We start from the raw sequence: 16,717 nt of genomic DNA on the forward strand, positions 1-16,717 counted from the left end.
ATCCAACGGCAGCTCAAATGACCGCCCACTCGACTCACGCGCAATGCGCACCAGCGGCACTGCGGGTCGGCGCACATTACTAGGGTTGCCCTAGATCATCGGTTCGTCATCGACCAAGGCAAGACGCCTGGAGGCTGACCGAAGGCAGCCGAGCAGAGTTGCAGATTCGTGGACAAGGAAGGAGCTCATGCACGCGCGCGCGGTAAATTCGGGCCGTCCGCAGTTCTTGGGCCAATTTGGTGAGGAGTAACCCGCAGGTAGCCACGTCGGTTGCCGATCGAGGTCAGCGCCGGTCGAGTCGGTGATTGCGCGAAAGGCCCTGCTCGGGACTGTCGCGCCGTGCTCCCACGGTCGTCCCGGTCGAGCCACGTCTTCGGCTCCGCTGTCTCGCGACGAGAGTCGGCGGTGCGGTGAGCCGGCCGATTAGGAGCGTCGCTGTAAGCGAGCAGAGACGACCGCCTCCGTGCGCTGCTTTGGCGGACGTTCCTGAGCGCTCAGTAATGAGCCGAAGAACTCGCGCGCCCTTTATTCTCCGTTCGGCGTGGCTGACTCTGCTCTTTTGTCCGGAAATTCGCGGTGTCGCGCTTTGGTTACTGGTGTGGCCGGTCTTCGCTTAAGTGCTGTCAGTGCTGCTCACTTGCGCAAGCGAGTGTACCAAGTACGCGCATCATTAGAGGCTTTTAGAATAGGGTGGTGCTGTCGGTTAGGGGCATAGGGGAACAGCGGGCAGTCAGTGCGCAGACACAAGACAGTAACACTGCGCACTGTCCCCCCGCAACTCCCCTACGCCCCTAACCGCCAGCGTCACCCTATTCTAAATGTCCCTATTTACGCAAATCGCGGGAGGCGTACAAATTGAGGGAAAGAGAGAGCGAAAAAAAAAAGCTATTGGCAAACACTTGTGCTTGTTATCGAAAACGCCTACAGAGTTGATCTCGGCGCCTGTAACGCAACCGTAGCTAACGCACTCGCTGAGCTCAACGTGTGCTACATGCAAGAGAGACAACGAACAGCTTCGGGGCGGCCAGCTGAGAGAGGGGGCGTCCACATTCGCCGAGATGTGCGTCTATATTCACTCTTCAGCGTGGTTTCTACATGGCGGTTACTTCGCTTTATTTTCATAGTGGCCGTGCCGCCTACTGCGGGCTCGGAAGTCATCGCGATACTGGAAGCCGCGTAGTCGCTCGCCTGGCGCGGAGAGGTCGGCGGCTCTCCGATACCCGGCTTGCATCTGGGCTTCGCGCGCGTTATGTTTACCATCCCGAGCACTTTGCTGCGAGGCATTCACACTCCTTCCCTAGGCAGGGGTTTCGCAACACGTGCGTGGTTGGACCGGCGTCTTATTTCGTGCGAACGCTATGAATGAACTCTGTGGGCTCGGGGTAGAAAAAAAAGAGAAGAACGTCCTCTTTCGTGGGAAACGTGCAACCACATACTCGGAGCTCCGGTCAAGCTCATCAAGTTGTTGACCTCGTGCACACACGACTCCTTTTCGCGGAGTCCGCTTTCTCTTTTAAACGGCATCTCAGGGAAGTTTTCGAGGTTACTTCATTCTAATGAAACTTGTACTGTAGGTTTCTCCCACGTTCCTGGTTTCTTCCACCAAGTTTGGCAGCCGTGCGACGTTCCATTCCGGCGCAAATTGATTTTAAGTTTTCTGTTTCCGAGGCCTCAGTTCAGATTATTTCTACGGACAACCCTGCATATGCGACGTCACATACACTACCCGCACTAACAAAATTTTGACGCTTGTGTTAGGTTGTCTCAGACATTTTATGAAAGGAGACATCCTTTCCAGTCGCTACCTCAGCCATTCAACGCGCGTACGAATGCGTTTGTGCTCATGTATGTTACGTTATCAGGCGTTATCACTGCATCACGCGAAGCATCGTGACTTGCCATGGACTGAGTTTCGGTTTACTATTTTCACTGTTTTAAAATAATTCCACTCGGCATTTTGGAGACTAGTTTGTTGTGGCAGAAAGGGGGACTAAGGAATGTGGTGTGCCTATCAACTCAAACTTTTTCAAAAAAACCTCGGAGTTGCCCTTTCAGGAGTAGTCTTTTGGTAGACGCAAGGGGATGTGTAGCCATGGCCGTCCGTTTGCATCGCAGGATTATTCCCTACAACGAGTTTTCCTTTCCTTCCTCCATGTTCCCTACGTTGTTTAGCGTTCAGAATGCGCAGCTGCATTCTGGCGGCGCCAGCCGAGAGTGGCCTCGCATGACCCACTGCCTGTAACGAGAAGGCATTCAATCGCTGCCGAATTGATGCGCGTGCACATGAAGCAGTACGACCCACGACGGCGCTGTTGCTGGCTCATGCTCTTGCTGCGACGGGTGAGACAGGCCTGCTTTTTTGCGGGGCTGCCATAATGGGCCGTCTTCTGTCTCTCTGCTCGGCTTCTTTCTCGCGAGTGTTTTCGTCTTTGTCAGAGACGGCGGTGCAAGCTGGATGCCACTGAGCCACATCGACGCGGAGCGCGCAGATGCAGCTATCGGTAGCCATCGGCGCCCAGGACTGCTAGTGGCCATCGCGGCCAGGCTAGGTGGCTCGTCGGTTTTACAGGCAGTGCCTACCTAGCACACAGACCCTGCGGAGGCCGGCGGCGTTGGGGAGAGAGAGGGGCCTAGGAACCGGAATCGAGGGTGAGGGCGGCGACAGCTCGCGCTGTGCCCCGACGAGCCCCAGCGGTGGCCCCTCAACCGGCGGCGATCGGAAGAGCGAACAAAGGAAGAGCGCGCTCCCCGCTCGTGCACGGCGGCTGCTACGGGACGGCTGGACAAGAACGGTCAATCGGATGGACAAACGGTGCCAGCGACGTTAATTAGACTCGTTCGCTGGAATGCGGGCTGACCAGAGATGGAGAGTTGCGCTGTCGACGCCAACGCCGCGCACGCAACCTTCCGTCGACTCACGCAGCGTCCGCTCGCGTGAAGAGAAGCAAGGTGAAAAGAATCGAGGTCGGCACCACCTTTGTCGCATTGCTCAGCGATGAACAGTGCCCATTTTGGAGGAAGCGGGCGGAAGCACTCGGATGAGAGAAACGGTCCGACGGGTGGGGAACATGTGCGAGGCCCGGCAAGCGGGTGGCGCTGTGGCTCGCTCCCGTCGCCCCACCGGCGGTGACTGCTGCGCCCTCCTGGCGCCGTCTTTTTTTTTTTTTTTTCGCTGTTCGTCATCTTCTACGCGGCCTGCTTTCTGTCAGCCCGACGTCTTCGCTCCCTTCTTTTTTTTTCGTCCTGCGCGCAGGGAGGCCGTGAGATGCGTCTCTCTGGCGACTGGCACTTTGTTTCAAGCGCGGGAAGCAGCTTCGTGGAAACAAGAAACAGGGAGCGTGCCTGACAGCGAGGGAATGCAAAAACAATGCGCCGCTCTCACGGCGCGTCGTCTCCCCGCGGCAGAGTGACTCGCATGCGGACGAGGAAGAGAGAAGAAGGCGAATGCGACTACACACTTTAAACGCGGAGCATGCTTATGCGAGAGTACCACGCAAGCGACCAGGAGGTAGACTGAAGGACGCTGACATAAAGTAGAGAATTTTAGTGGCCTGCGGGTCGCTGTACAGGGGCGGCAATGCTGTGGCGTGTGGGAGGGAATGGAGAAGCGAAGGCAGGGGGGTCTGAAATGAAGTCGAAGCTCGGCCGCTTTTCGCATGCCTTGACGGAAACCACATCTCACTTTCTCCACCTCTTTCCTTTAGCTTCTTTCAGTAACGGCTTTTCATTCATCCGGGGAGTGAAAGCAGCCGCACCTTGACAGCGCTTCAGGATAGCTCTTCAACATATTCAAGATAGCACAGGCACCGCTATTGAGGCGTCCGATTCAAGGAACCAACATCTCGCGCGTAGCGGTGTCTGTTCTAGTAGGCTTGCAACAAACTTTGCAACGACGTAGCACATGAAGCACATCTAAGCACAAGAAGCGTAGCACATCTTCAAGTCTGCCGCCTCCTGCGTCAGTCCTCTCTCTAAGCACAATGCCGAAAATAAGCGCCTTAGAAGACTTTCCACTAGAAGACTCGTACTGGCCACTCTTTTCTTTGCCTATTCTTTGTCGGCTTGAACATGATTGAATGCAGCTTCCTCCTGTGAAGTGTGATGTCTTAGAAGCTGCGCTGTAAGTTCTAATGTACAGTGGAAGTGTCGTACGTCAGAAGTTACTTTTTTTTGTAATATTGTTCAATAAGTCAAGTCCAACGAGGCTGCACATGCTGGGGTCCCACCTGCACGACGCTTAGCACAATGAATAGCACAACGGCTTGCTTTCGTGGGCGGAGAGACGACTTTGGCAATGCTTGGCATTAATTAATGCGGCTTGCGGCTCTCTTACGCCTTTGGACAGATAGATAACCACGGTTACGCCGCCTGCTGACATGATACGTCGTAACACGAGCTGACTGTTGCATTTCATTGAAGAGTGAGCGTTGCAAACAGGCAGCGTGACTGCAGACGCTCTGAGGATGCGCGCTTCTGTCGGAAGAGGCTTCCGCCGTGTCATATCGCTCAGTCGATGCGGGATAAAGATTTTGCTCATTGCTTACCGCTCGACAAAGTCGAGTTTGAAAATGCGCTGTGAAATGAAGGATGGGCAGTCTCGGAGTATCTGCGCATTTTGTCAGATTGTGTAATATAACCTAATTTATTGATATTCCATTCTAACCAATTATATTTGTAATGAAGTAGTCACAAATAATAATCAACGGAGCGCATTACATACATATAAGAGAGTCTAAGAACAGCGCTCTGGATGAGCATTCGTGACGCTTTTTTTTTTTATCTTCCTCTGCCGCAGCTTTCGTGTCCTGCTCGCCAAACCCGTGCAAGAATGGAGCCTCCTGTGTGTCGTCCAACCCGAGCGGAGAGTCGCACTGCAAGTGAGTACACGCAGCGTGCCATTTGCGCACTTAGTGCTTTGCGCGCCCTCTACTCATGGTTTTCCAGTGCGCCACGAGCGGATGGGAGCTAGCGTACACGCCCTTGTCAGGCTAGTGTTCCGCGGGAGTTTGAAGAAGGAGAACAATGCCTAATAGTTATCTGCTCGTGACGTATGCAGAGCTTGAAAATTTCTGGGGAAAAGAGCGCAGTTGTATTCAAGGCGCAATCGTGCCCAAAGCGCTTAGCTTTCTGCAGCGGTCGGCTCTTGCGGGAAGCAGTAACGAAGTCTGAACGCGTCTAATGCGTCGAGACAGCGCGTTGAGATTTGGTTATTGCTTTCCCCTTTGATTTTTGCCTGCATGCCAGGCAAGTTCGTGAAGGTTTTCTTGGGGATCGCACTTTGGTGTCTTAGGCTCAACCTGACAGTGAGGTTCAGATACGAAGTGCCTTCCCGGCATCAAAAAAAAAAAAAAAAAAGAAGCACGTATAAGTAGAAAGCTAGAAAGAGCTTTGGCAGGAGTGAGGAGGCTGCGGGCGCTGGCAGTTCAGAATGTACTGGAGCTTATATGCGGTTTTCTTTTTTTTTCATTTCCCTAATTACCTTTCCTTCCTGCAGCCTAAATTTGCGATGCTGTTGTTGTTTTTTTTTTGTTTTAATTTGCTAATTCGGGCACCTGTTTGGTCCTAAAGTTTGCTCGGAAATGTTAGGCCTTGAATTCTTCCCTGTGAGGCCCAGCCTGTAGGCGTCCGGCCTCGACGCCTGCTGCATCACGTTTGATGTACCGTGTAGCTCTCATTAGCCCCGTGCAAGCGCCGACTTGTGGAGCGCCGCGTCTGAGGAGCCACATTGAGTGCTAGACGGGATCCCAAACGGCGGAGCCGGCTGAGCAAGACGCGTCTTCCGCCCCCGCGAGCACGTTGCAGAGCTGACCCCGGCAGCGGGTGAGGCGACGGTTGCACCACTTCCCGCTTCGCGGTTCCGCGCTCGGCCGCCCGCGGTGTCTCCACTTCCTGAACGTCCTTGTCGCGAGGGTGTCGCCGTCGTGTGCGTCAAAGGGGCCGCTCGGTCTTCGAGAGAAGAGCCCACGCCAGTCGAGGGTTGCCAGGAAATCGACGCTGTGTTCCGGTACTCAGCAGATGACTTCTGTCGCGCCTGAGCGAGTTACAGCGAGCGCGATCAAAAATAGGCTTTTTATCGGCGAAAACGTACCAGCGCGTGAAATGCGAAGCTCCGAGACCGAGGCTGTTTCGCCATCGCACGGCAGCGAGAAGACGAGTCATTGCGATGATATAGATTCGCGACCACGTGTCCGCAGACACGGCGGCTTGCGTAAGTGTAGGGAATTCGTCGACAGCTGCTTTCTTGCCGCGCTCAGTAAGCGTCTCCCGAGAGTCTAGCGAGTCGCGCGGTGCACCGGCGCGCCGGGCGACGCTTCCAAAGCCGCGCGCCGAGTCATAAACCGAACACCACCGGCGTCGTGGTGAGATCGAGCCGCGCTGGCGACCCCCCCTCCGGCACCTGGTACGACGCAACCGCCGCGGGCGCCTCATGAGGGCGGAGGGGGAAGCGATCGCTGGAGGAAGAGCTGGGCCATTTAATGGTTAAAGAGGCGCTGCTCGCATCGCGCTCGTTGAACATCTGTCGCCCGCTCGGGGCGCATTGCCGTTAGCGGTCACGTGACAGGGCAGGTGTGCTGCGAGGCGGTTGGCGCTCGCCGGCTGCCAAGCGCCGCGTTGCAGAGGGGCCCCTTGCCTTTCATGGCGGGCCTGAACCGTTGGTGGGGAGCTCCGACCCTTTTCCCTCGACTGCGTCTCTCCCCTCACTTCCCTCACGCTGCTCCCCACCACGATTCGGCTCGCCGCGAATGTGTCGGTTGTCCCGCCCCGCGTGCGTTGTGCAACGCGCCGCGCCGTCGCGCGACAGTCGGCAACGAGCGTTAGGCTTAGGGCATAAACTCCACCGCTGTGTGGCGCTAGCTAAGAGTAGATTTGATGGCGCCTCGATACAGCCTCCTTTGGGAGCTGTATCGGGGCACCCCGCAGATTTCTGTCACCGCCGTGACGGGCCGCTGCGAACCGATTGAAACTCGGGTTATGGTGCCTGGCTCGGGTGCTCTACCTCGCCACTGATCAGCATTGGATAACAAAAGTCGTTCTTGTGGACGTCAGTCTTCTGCGCTGCACAAATTGCGACGCCGTGCGACGCACCTCGACGCACTGTCGGTGCTTGCTTCCTTGAGCACTTTCTGAGAGCCCGGCTGTTCGAGTAACACTCTCTTTAAGAAAATCTTCGCTCTGCTTGCTGAATGGTGCGGCTTGGCATCTTGGCTCCGTTGCTCGCCTTCGGGTCAGACGAACGCGGTCCGCGCCGTTGCGGTCGCTTTCGTATCACGCGACCGAGCCACGATTCCGGTTCTCAGTGTGCGGCCGTCGCTTCACCGGCTTTCGCGACGAGAGAGGGGCGACGGCGGCGAAATGGGCCTCCGACGAGTATCGGGGCCCCTCGGACGGCGACGCCGAAGACGTAAATACCGCCTTGTGCACTTCAAATTACCGTCGTCTTCGCACAGCACAGAGAAGCGTGCAAAATTTGTCGAGGCACTCGCTTAGCGATTTGGGCCCAATCGGGGCGCGAGGATAGCCACGGTGCATAAACTGGAAGACGCCGGCAGGTCTTCGGTTTGTTTTCTTCCTTTCTTTGTCTGACAAAATGGCTGAAATCCGCGACTGCCCCGACGTGCGGGTTCCGAAAATTGCTGCTCGTCTGCGGGACGTGTCTTCGAGGGGTAGAAAGAGGAGCGACGCGCCGGCCATTTCAGAACAAAGCGCGTGCGCACTTGAAAGGCAGCAGAAGCATTTTTTGAAGTAATCTTGGAAGTGTTATGACATCAGCTATATGCATGTCTTTTTCGATGCACTGTGTTCACCTGATAATCTGCTGTTTTCCCCGTCAGAAACCACCCTCGGGTCTTTGCTCGTCATTTATTTGTACCAGACGTTGTGTACACTGCGTGGGCGAACACAGAGGAACAGGCACATTGCAAATGAGCGTAGAAACGGAGAAATCTATCGGCAGGGGACGAAAAGATAAAGCTCCTGGGAAGCAGGCGTCTCTTTGTGACAAGGCGCTTTGTGCAAGTTTGCTGCCGTTTAATCGTGAGGCTGTGTTGGGACCCTATAGAATAGTAAAGCGAAAAGTCCCGTCAGTAGCAACACGACCTAACGTTAACCTCGGCGCCTGTAGCGAATGTACACATTGCAACCATGAAGCTAACGTCCGCACTTCGCGTGCGTCCATTGCGGGTTCATACGTAGCTGGCGTAGTTGTGCGAGTGCTCGATGAGAGTCCTGTGCTCTTCGTCTGGATGACAGTGACAAATCACAAGTTTGCGTGTTTAAAAAAAGAACAGTTTCTATCGCGCAGAAGCACAAATTTTCTTTAAATGACGTCAGTATCAGATACGATGCTCAATGCCCCCCCCCCCCCCCTCCCCTCGCTCAAATTTTGCATCAAGAGCTTAAGTTATTTTCGGTTAGCATCGATTATGCACTTGTAATCTTGAATAGGGTAGGAAGCGCATGCTAGCTTCTCGTTTTAAACGCCCGCCAGTCACCTTCTCGCGTTGCAGTGAAGATTGTTCGATGCAGGTAGTAACGTGCGTGAAGACGTTCGCCAGTGGAAGGCAAAACTGCGGCGCGTGAGGCCTGCGCATGGTTGCGTCATTCGTCCCAGTGAGAGACTGGTTGGTGGCCAGGTACTCTGCATCCCGCGCGTTGTTGCTTGAACCGGCGACCCCGTGGTCGGAAGGAGAGGTACGGAGTGGAACGATTCAGCTGGCCGCCTGGTCGATGCTTCGGAGCGGGCACGACCACCGATGAGCGAAAAACCAAAGACGCCGAGCGTCGTCGGCCAGTGCGCGGGAAGGTGCTGCGATGTTCCGGTCGGCGTTCCCGGAGCCAGCCTCGCAAGGACATGCCGCCGCGCTGACCCAATTAGTGCCGCCGCGAACCGGGCGCGCGGAGAGCGAGGGTCTGCGGGAGCCGACCGAGGCCGCCAGTCGACGGCTTCGAGGCAGCAGCAGATCGCCGTCGCTTCGACGGCCGCTCTCGCCTCGCGTTGCATGCATCATGCACGTTGGAATAAAAGAACGAGCAGCAAGCCGCGTTGGTGCAGGTTTCGTCCTTGCCCGTGCGTGGCGTTCCACGACAGGCTCTGGTGGCTCCGCAGTGCACGTATCGAAAGGTAAACCGGTGACAGCCTTTGTGGCTTTCAGAGTCCCTTTTACCAGTCCGCCCCTCTCGGAGTCTATCTAATCCCTGGGAACCGTGGTATCAAGTTCCACGAGCGCCTTTTTTTTTTGTGGAGTCACATTCCGGGTATGAATGTGGGACGTAGGGACCCCAAGTGCTCGCGATCGCTCCGATCACCTACCACAGCGATCATGAGCGAAGGGACTGTCAAGAACGAATCCCGAACGGTGCGTTTTGCGAGGTAACGATCTCGCGGCCCGGTTCTGAGCGGAACTCCCCGCTTCCCTCGGTGGCTTCTCACTAGGGAGTTCGCGGCGGCCTTGGGAGTCGAATGGGCACAGCTCGATTGTGCGACCGGGCGCGGGGCGGGCACCAGCCGGGGTTCGCACTCACGAGCGATCTGCACGACTGACTTCAGTGTTCGGCCTTGGCTCGGCAGAGCGCATTCAGGTTGTTTGGATTCGCACGCCGGCTTTCTCCTCCCTCCTGCCTTTTTATTCTCCATCCCGGTCTCGGGGAGTTGGATAAAGTGGACATACTATAATGAAGGCGCCGTAGTCCTGACAACGGGCCTGCGCTGTCGCAGTGAACAGACGCAAGAACAGTCGGACGTCAGCTCAGATTCGACCAAAAGGCGGGCGCTGTAAAACTCTGTGAGTTTACGTTTTGGCAGCAGTGATTTTTGTGAAACGACGCTCCGCGAAAGCGATTTCCTTAACGAACTCGCCATGTTCCTTATACTGTCGCAAGCATGCCCTCACCCCCACCCCGTCGCACTGGGCTGCTTTCCTGCCTTGGGCTGGTCGCCGGAGACACATTACCGATCTCGCCGACGAGCGCGTGAGCGGCGCCGCCCGGCCTACGAAGAGGAGGCCCGACCGCGGTCGCCCTCTTCTACGGCGCGCTCTTCGCTTGGGCGTCCATTGTTCGAGCATCTCCAGGAAGCGGCACGAGGCAAAGCACGCGCTCGAAAGTTGGCCGCAACAGCCGGGTCTAAGGCCATCCGTGACGCTTCGCGATTAGGGAAGGCACCGCAACTGCGGACTGCTCAGTCCTGTCCAGGCGGTGCTTTCGGGGACGTTTACGTTTGCGGGCGGAGCTAAACGTCACCCAGATTCTTCGACAAGCTGTGGCGCCGGGCGTCTGCTCAACTTTCAGTTCACCTGCGAGCGTTTGCTAGCAAGCCCGGCAAACTTTACTGCATTTCGCACAGTTCTAGGCAAACCATTACTGCAACGCGTGAGAGTTCCGCTCCGAAATTCGCGTACGTTCCGTTCCGCACACTGAGGGCTTGAGTCTTCCTTCTTGTCTGATCAGGGGACCAGCTGTTAACCTTGGCGAGGTGCTATTTTCCGATTTATCAGCGCGTGCCGATCGTCCATCTCATTGGGACAGCGTCGCTTCGCGCCTTGGAACTTTTGCGTTTTTTAATGGCGTGAGCGTTATTTTTTTTCCCCCTTTTTTCCTTCCGTCTTATGCGTCGGGGGTGTGTATAACGGAAATGACAACGTTTCGCCGTGGAGCGGCGGCCCGAGCCAGGCGAGAGTCTGGAAGTGCCGCGTTGATTAAGGCGGCAGAAGGGCCAGAGGAGCAGGCGGAAGACAGAAAACAAGGTCTAGAGGATGAGCGGACGGGGTGGCGGATGAGCGAAATGAACAAACTGGACCGGGCTGGCCCACCCGAGTAGCGCGGACAGGGTGAAAAGAGGAAGGGCGCGAGGGAGGGGGGGTTGCGGCGTGACACGGCGACGCCAATGAAAGGGAGGAAGAGCGCGGCCGTCGGTCGTGTTCCGGCCGACGCAGGAAGGCGCCAATTAGCTCAAACAAGGACGGACGGCCATTCGGCGCGCCTCCCCGCCTGCATTTTATTCCTTTTCCGCACCATCCCCCCCTTCTCCCTTCGCCGCACTGTGGTGCGTCCCTATACACGACTCAGCATAATAAACTCGCTCTACTATAATTTTTTTTTTGGACAGTAGAAACACGCGAAGCGTCCTATGAAAGCCAAAAGCAAGAGTTGCCACCCGCGTAAAGCCACTTACCATATATCAGACAGGCGTTGTGCGTGTGTGCATATATATATATATATATATATATATATATATATATATATATATATATATATATATATATATATATATATATATATATATATAAAATCAGACAAGGGAAGAGAAACGCGCTCGTTATGACGTAAATATGTAGGAAGCCAATTGACAGTGACCGAAACCAAGGAACATGACATTATTTTCCTTCACACAAATGTGTTTGTGCGTGACGGAAGCCAACAGCCACCGAAACCAAGGGGCATAAAGGATGTTTTTTTTTTTCAATTTCTGATGGTTAATTCATTGGAGATTAATAGTGTAAATATTCAAACACTCAAAAATAATAGATAACGCAGAAAAAACAGCGACATGCCGCCGGTGGGATCCGAACCCACAACCTCCTAATTTCGCGTCCGGTGCTCTACCAACTGAGATACGGCGACGGCTGTCCAGTCTTGTTCTTTCTGGGGTATTTATATCTGCGTGCAACCGAAACTTCAGTGTTCACCAGCGCCACCCTCGGATCCCACCGGCGACATGTGGTTGTTTTTTCTTCTGCTTTCTTATCAATTTTCTTTCAGTGATTGAATATTTACACCATTAATTACACCACAAATTGGAAGAACATCTCCTATGCTCCTTGGTTTCAGTGGCTGTTGGCTTTCGTCATGTGTGTCATAACGAGCACCTGTTTTCCCTTCACTTGTTTGCTGTGTGTGTGTGTGTGTGTGTGTGTGTGTGTGTGTGTGTGTGTGTGTGTGTGTATATATACCTGTGTGTGTGTGTGGAGAGAGAGAGAGAGGGAAAGGGGGATCCGTCGGATCCGTCGCAGAGCGCTCATCGGCGGCGGCGGCGTCTCCGATGGGCGAAAGACAGATTAGCGTCGCGGCGTCCGGAGATACGGGGGCCGTAATATGGGAAAGCGGAAATGGAGCGGGCGCCGCCAGCCAATCCGAGCAGTCGGCGCGAATGGAAGAAGCGAAGCCAGCGGCACCGTGAGAAAGCCGGGGAAGGCGCAGGTCGGCCACCATTGGCCGCGCCGTCGGCTGGCGACGCATGCGCCTTCCGAAGAAGCCAACCGGATCCGCTCCGTAGCCGCGCGGGAGGGCGCACTTGAAAGCAGGAAGACGACGTGATCGAGCTGCTAATTTGTCCGCAACGACGTCTTCAGCCGATCCGCCCGACCAGCGTCGTCGTCCTGCGTGCGACCAGCGCCTTTGTGTTGTGCGGCCTCTTTATCGGTCGTTTCATCTTGTCGCGCATAGATCGCGCCGCCGGTGGGAATTAAAACGAGGATTGACTCCACAGCCCTGGCCAGCGGGGCTGGGTGGGTGAGGGTGCCCACAGTGGAATGGAGAAGGATCGGATCGCTTCGGAGAGGCTGCATGTTTTCAAACTCCATTTCAAACTGGGGAGCTCGGAGCAGCCCCGAAGATGTGCGCTAACCAGCGCCTCTGAAGCTGCCGGCGCCTTTCAGTGGTCTTGTGCAAACGTCCTCTTTATCCGTGCTGTTCTTGTGCAAAAATAACACAGTCTCGCCCTGTTAATATGGACGACTGGAATTATGCGCCCTTTTTATAGCAGAATTATGGTCAACTTTTCGAATGTGTTTTCGCCTCGTTAATATGGGAACTCGCTGTGCGGATATAATGGACAGGGTGAAAGCGCACGGAACCCACTGGAGCCCGTGTATTATTGCTGCGTTTATATGTATGGACAGTGATCAGAACAAAAGCTCGACTACCCCATCCAAATGCACCAGCTGAAGGCATAGCGAAAATGAAATTGCCTTAGTGAGGGCCTATTTTAAAAGTTTTGCGGTTTTAGGTATTTCAGCGGTAATGCGCACAGCCTTTCCATTTGCCATATTTCATGAGTGGCTTTGAAAGATCTCTCGGCAGCCTCCGAGACCTTGAAAGGCGGATGCAGGTTAGTATGGTGTGAACAGTCATACTAAGAAACACTTCATCACTCTTGAGACGCCATCACGCGCCTTGTGGACCTGTAGGAGCTTCAAGCTATACCACATTAATCTTTAAGGGATAATGACGAGCAGCATAAATGCACTTGGAGCTTGCAAGGTCGTATAGTTTCGCCTTCACTGCCTTCCAATAGCACAGAAGGAGACCTTAATAACAAAATTACTTTTTTTATTTTATTTTTCCCGATTCGTTATTACACCGCTGACATTGCCATGCCGAAAAAAGCTCCCTTCTAACTCAAAAACACTATTTTTAAGAATTGTGTAAACTCTTGGGTGAAACACCAAACAGTGTTGGGTTTGGGATGCCCCCCCCCCCCCCCCCCCCCTGCCTCGTGGATTAAGGCAGCTCGCGGTTCCCCTGCTGCCTAAGTGGATTAGGCAGCGACCTTCCAGGACCGTGGGACCATGGTCGCAGCGGCGAAGGTCAAAGATCGCCGAAGGCCGAAGATGCGGCGACGATGGCGGCGTTCCGTGGCCGAGTCGACCCTCGGGTCAACGAACAGAGTGGTGGTGTGCTTAGTGAAAGACAGCAGTGTTTGATTACTGAGCCTCTACCCTCTCCCATCAACCGGGCTGCGAGAGACCCCACAGCCCGACGCCGCCCCAGCCGTGGGTGGTACCTCCGGAGTCCACGTCTGCTCATGCTATTGGACATCATCCTTCGAACTATATTCCCCAGACAGGGATCTGGGGAATCTGTGCGCTATTTAACGGGGTGTTGTTTTGAGACTCGAGAGCACTCCTGTTGACTCCTGAAGACGTTCTCTTTCACTGAGGTTCATTCTCAGTTGCTCTCTTTTTGTGAATAATGTAAATATTCACACATAAAGTCTTCCTTCCTTGTTTTCTCCTCGTAACCCCGTCTCCCGTCCTTCCTCGTCCCTTCTCCGGCCCGACCACGCTCACCCGATCCTAATAACAGTCAAGTGGTAACGAAGACGAGGAGGAAGGGAGGAATGCAGCGGGAGAAGAAGAGAAAAAAGTCTAGGCGTTCGAACGAACGGCCGCGTTTTAACTTGAGTCCTTTCCCCCCCTCCAGACAAAAGACTTACTAAAGAACAAGAGGTTACGTGGCGTCGTCTACAGACGAGATCGATACGCACCCCATCACTCCTCGCGCACATTTATCCAGATCTTTACAACCCAAACTGCAAACACTGTGGCCAACGTGCTACCTACGATCACATCCTGTGGGACTGCAAAATAGAGCCACCTCCGGGTGATCTAGTTACAGCTCCTTCTCTCGAGCGGTGGGAGACCGTGCTGGCTAGCTCTGACCCTAGAACGCAAGTTTTGGCGGTGGAGTGGGCTGACAAAGTCGTCGAGGGCTATGTACTCTCTAGGACTGATGCTTGGGCGAGTTGGTATGCCATGTTCAAGAAGAACAGCGCGAAAAGACAAGGACCACAGGAAGATACACAAAGACAAGCGCTTGTCTTTGTGTATCTTCCTGTGGTCCTTGTCTTTTCGCGCTGTTCTTCTTGAACTATGTACTCTCGACCACTTAACGCGACCTCTTGCCAAGCTCTTCACGGCGAATAAAATGTTTTACAATCAATGAGTCCTCTATAATGGGGCAGCCGACAGGATTCGAACCTGTCCGGGCGAACCTATATATATATATATATATATATATATATATATATATATATATATATATATATATATATATATATATATATATATATTGTTGAGGACGAGGTTCGGGGTAGCGGCTCGACGGATCCACGGTCAGCACGACGCTCGTTCCCACCTCCAGGCCAAGGACAGGAATGCCGCTGAGCGACGGAGTTAGAAGGTGGCGAAAGAAGACTTGAATTTATTTACATTTTTACAACAGTCAGGAACAGAAAATGCGACTGTGACTACCTATTTACAAGAGTCCGGAACAGGAAGTGTGTCTCCTGCGACCGCATTCGTCGCCGAGTTTTATACCATTCTTCTTCCCTAGCTTCCCTAGGATGATGACGTCAACTCCAGGCTAGGAGTGGCCGGAAACTTTCACTCGCGCGCACAAACTTCCACCACCGCACTTGTGGACACGTTACGCGTTGAGCCGGGGAGACAAGGATGCCTTCGAGGTAAAGCTGATTCCGGGATGCAAGATTCTCGGACGTGCCGAAGGTTCCCCTGGGCCGCCGACACCTGTCCGTCAGAAGACATTAGTCATGAAGGGTCGGAATGCGAGACCGTCAAAAGGGCGGAAGTGGGCCTTTGTCCTTTGGGGACGTTCTTGAAGGTTGCGGAAGTCCCCCGCCAGCCCGCCGCGATGCTTGATACACAGAAGAGCCACCAAAGACGACGGCCCTTGACATCCGCCATAGTCGCTTGTGTCCTCTTGTTCCTGTGGTAGGGTCCCTACCTGTGGGGTCCCGCACTGAGACGCAGCAACGTACATTGGCCTGCACAAGTAAGCTAAACTGGGCTAGTCGGAGCAATTGCATCTTCGAAAAACGTAGCGCGAAAAACAAGACACAGGTAAGGTGAAGACAGGACACGAGCGCTCGTGTCCTGTCTTCACCTTACCTGTGTCTTGTTTTTCGCGCTACGTTTTTCGAAGATACATTGGCCTTGCCTCTAAGGTCCATTCGGCACGCCTTGAGGCAAACACGTCGTTGGTTAGACAGGGGTTTCTCGGAACCATCCAGGAGAAACGTGGGTGCTGACTCCTTGCTAACGCCGATCTTAACAATATATATATATATATATATATATATATATATATAGAGAGAGAGAGAGAGAGAGAGAGGATGACTCAGTGATGTAATAGCGAGAGGCAGGTCGCACGAACTTAGAGAAAAGAACAATCTGAAATGTCTTCGCTCTCGCGTCCGCTGTCTGCGGTGCCAGCGCCATTTGCTGGGCGTCACGATTGCCTGCGAGGGTCGTGCCAGCCGATTTTCTCGGCAAGGAGAAATGTTCAGTGGACTGCCGGCAAGAACCCAGAATGGGCAATCACTATGGGGTCCGCGAAATGGCAGCTGCAGGAACGCTGCCCACAAGGAAACAAAACGCCTGCAAAACGCCTGCTACGCCTGGTTCGCGGGCAAGTCGTCGGGCTACGCGTGTCTAAGTCGTGTGCGGGATAAATGAACTGCGTGAAGAGAAAAGTTTCTACTACCGTCAAGCAGAGAATGAACGGCGGAGCAACACACACACACACACACACACACACACACACACACACACACACACACACACACACACACACACACACACACACACACACACACACACACACACACACACACACACACACACATCAGCGATAAATAATTGCACTAATAATTTCGAATATATCAACACCATCAATAAAAAACAAGCATTCCTCATGCTTCATGGTTTCGTTGACTGTTCGCTTCTTTCGCATATATGTAGATAAAAATAAAACAGCCTTATTACAGATTTGCCTCTCTGCATCTCGTTAAGGCGCTCATTGCGCGCACTGAGGCGGCCCAGTGAGGACGGCGTTCCTCGGCGCTGTTACGTCTGCCTGCCTGCGGGGCAGATGCGGCACCAGGAGGAAGGCTTGGAAACTGGAGCAAGTTGGCTCTTCT

The 16,717-nt window shown here is 54.0% G+C and overlaps 1 protein-coding gene across 1 annotated transcript in view; it reads left to right on the forward strand.

Moving 5' to 3' along the window:
• Nucleotides 1–16,717, forward strand: part of N (neurogenic locus Notch protein) — a 73,235-nt gene that overhangs the window by 20,072 nt on the left and 36,446 nt on the right. The window contains exon 2 of the mRNA XM_089582411.1: nt 4,796–4,877. Within this exon, the coding sequence (XP_089438537.1) occupies nt 4,796–4,877 (82 nt within the window). The remainder of the gene's footprint in view (nt 1–4,795; nt 4,878–16,717) is intronic.

The sequence above is a fragment of the Amblyomma mixtum genome, chromosome 3, assembly GCF_055824585.1.
Source record: "Amblyomma mixtum isolate Tamu chromosome 3, ASM5582458v1, whole genome shotgun sequence".
In the NCBI taxonomy this organism is placed as follows: domain Eukaryota; kingdom Metazoa; phylum Arthropoda; class Arachnida; order Ixodida; family Ixodidae; genus Amblyomma; species Amblyomma mixtum.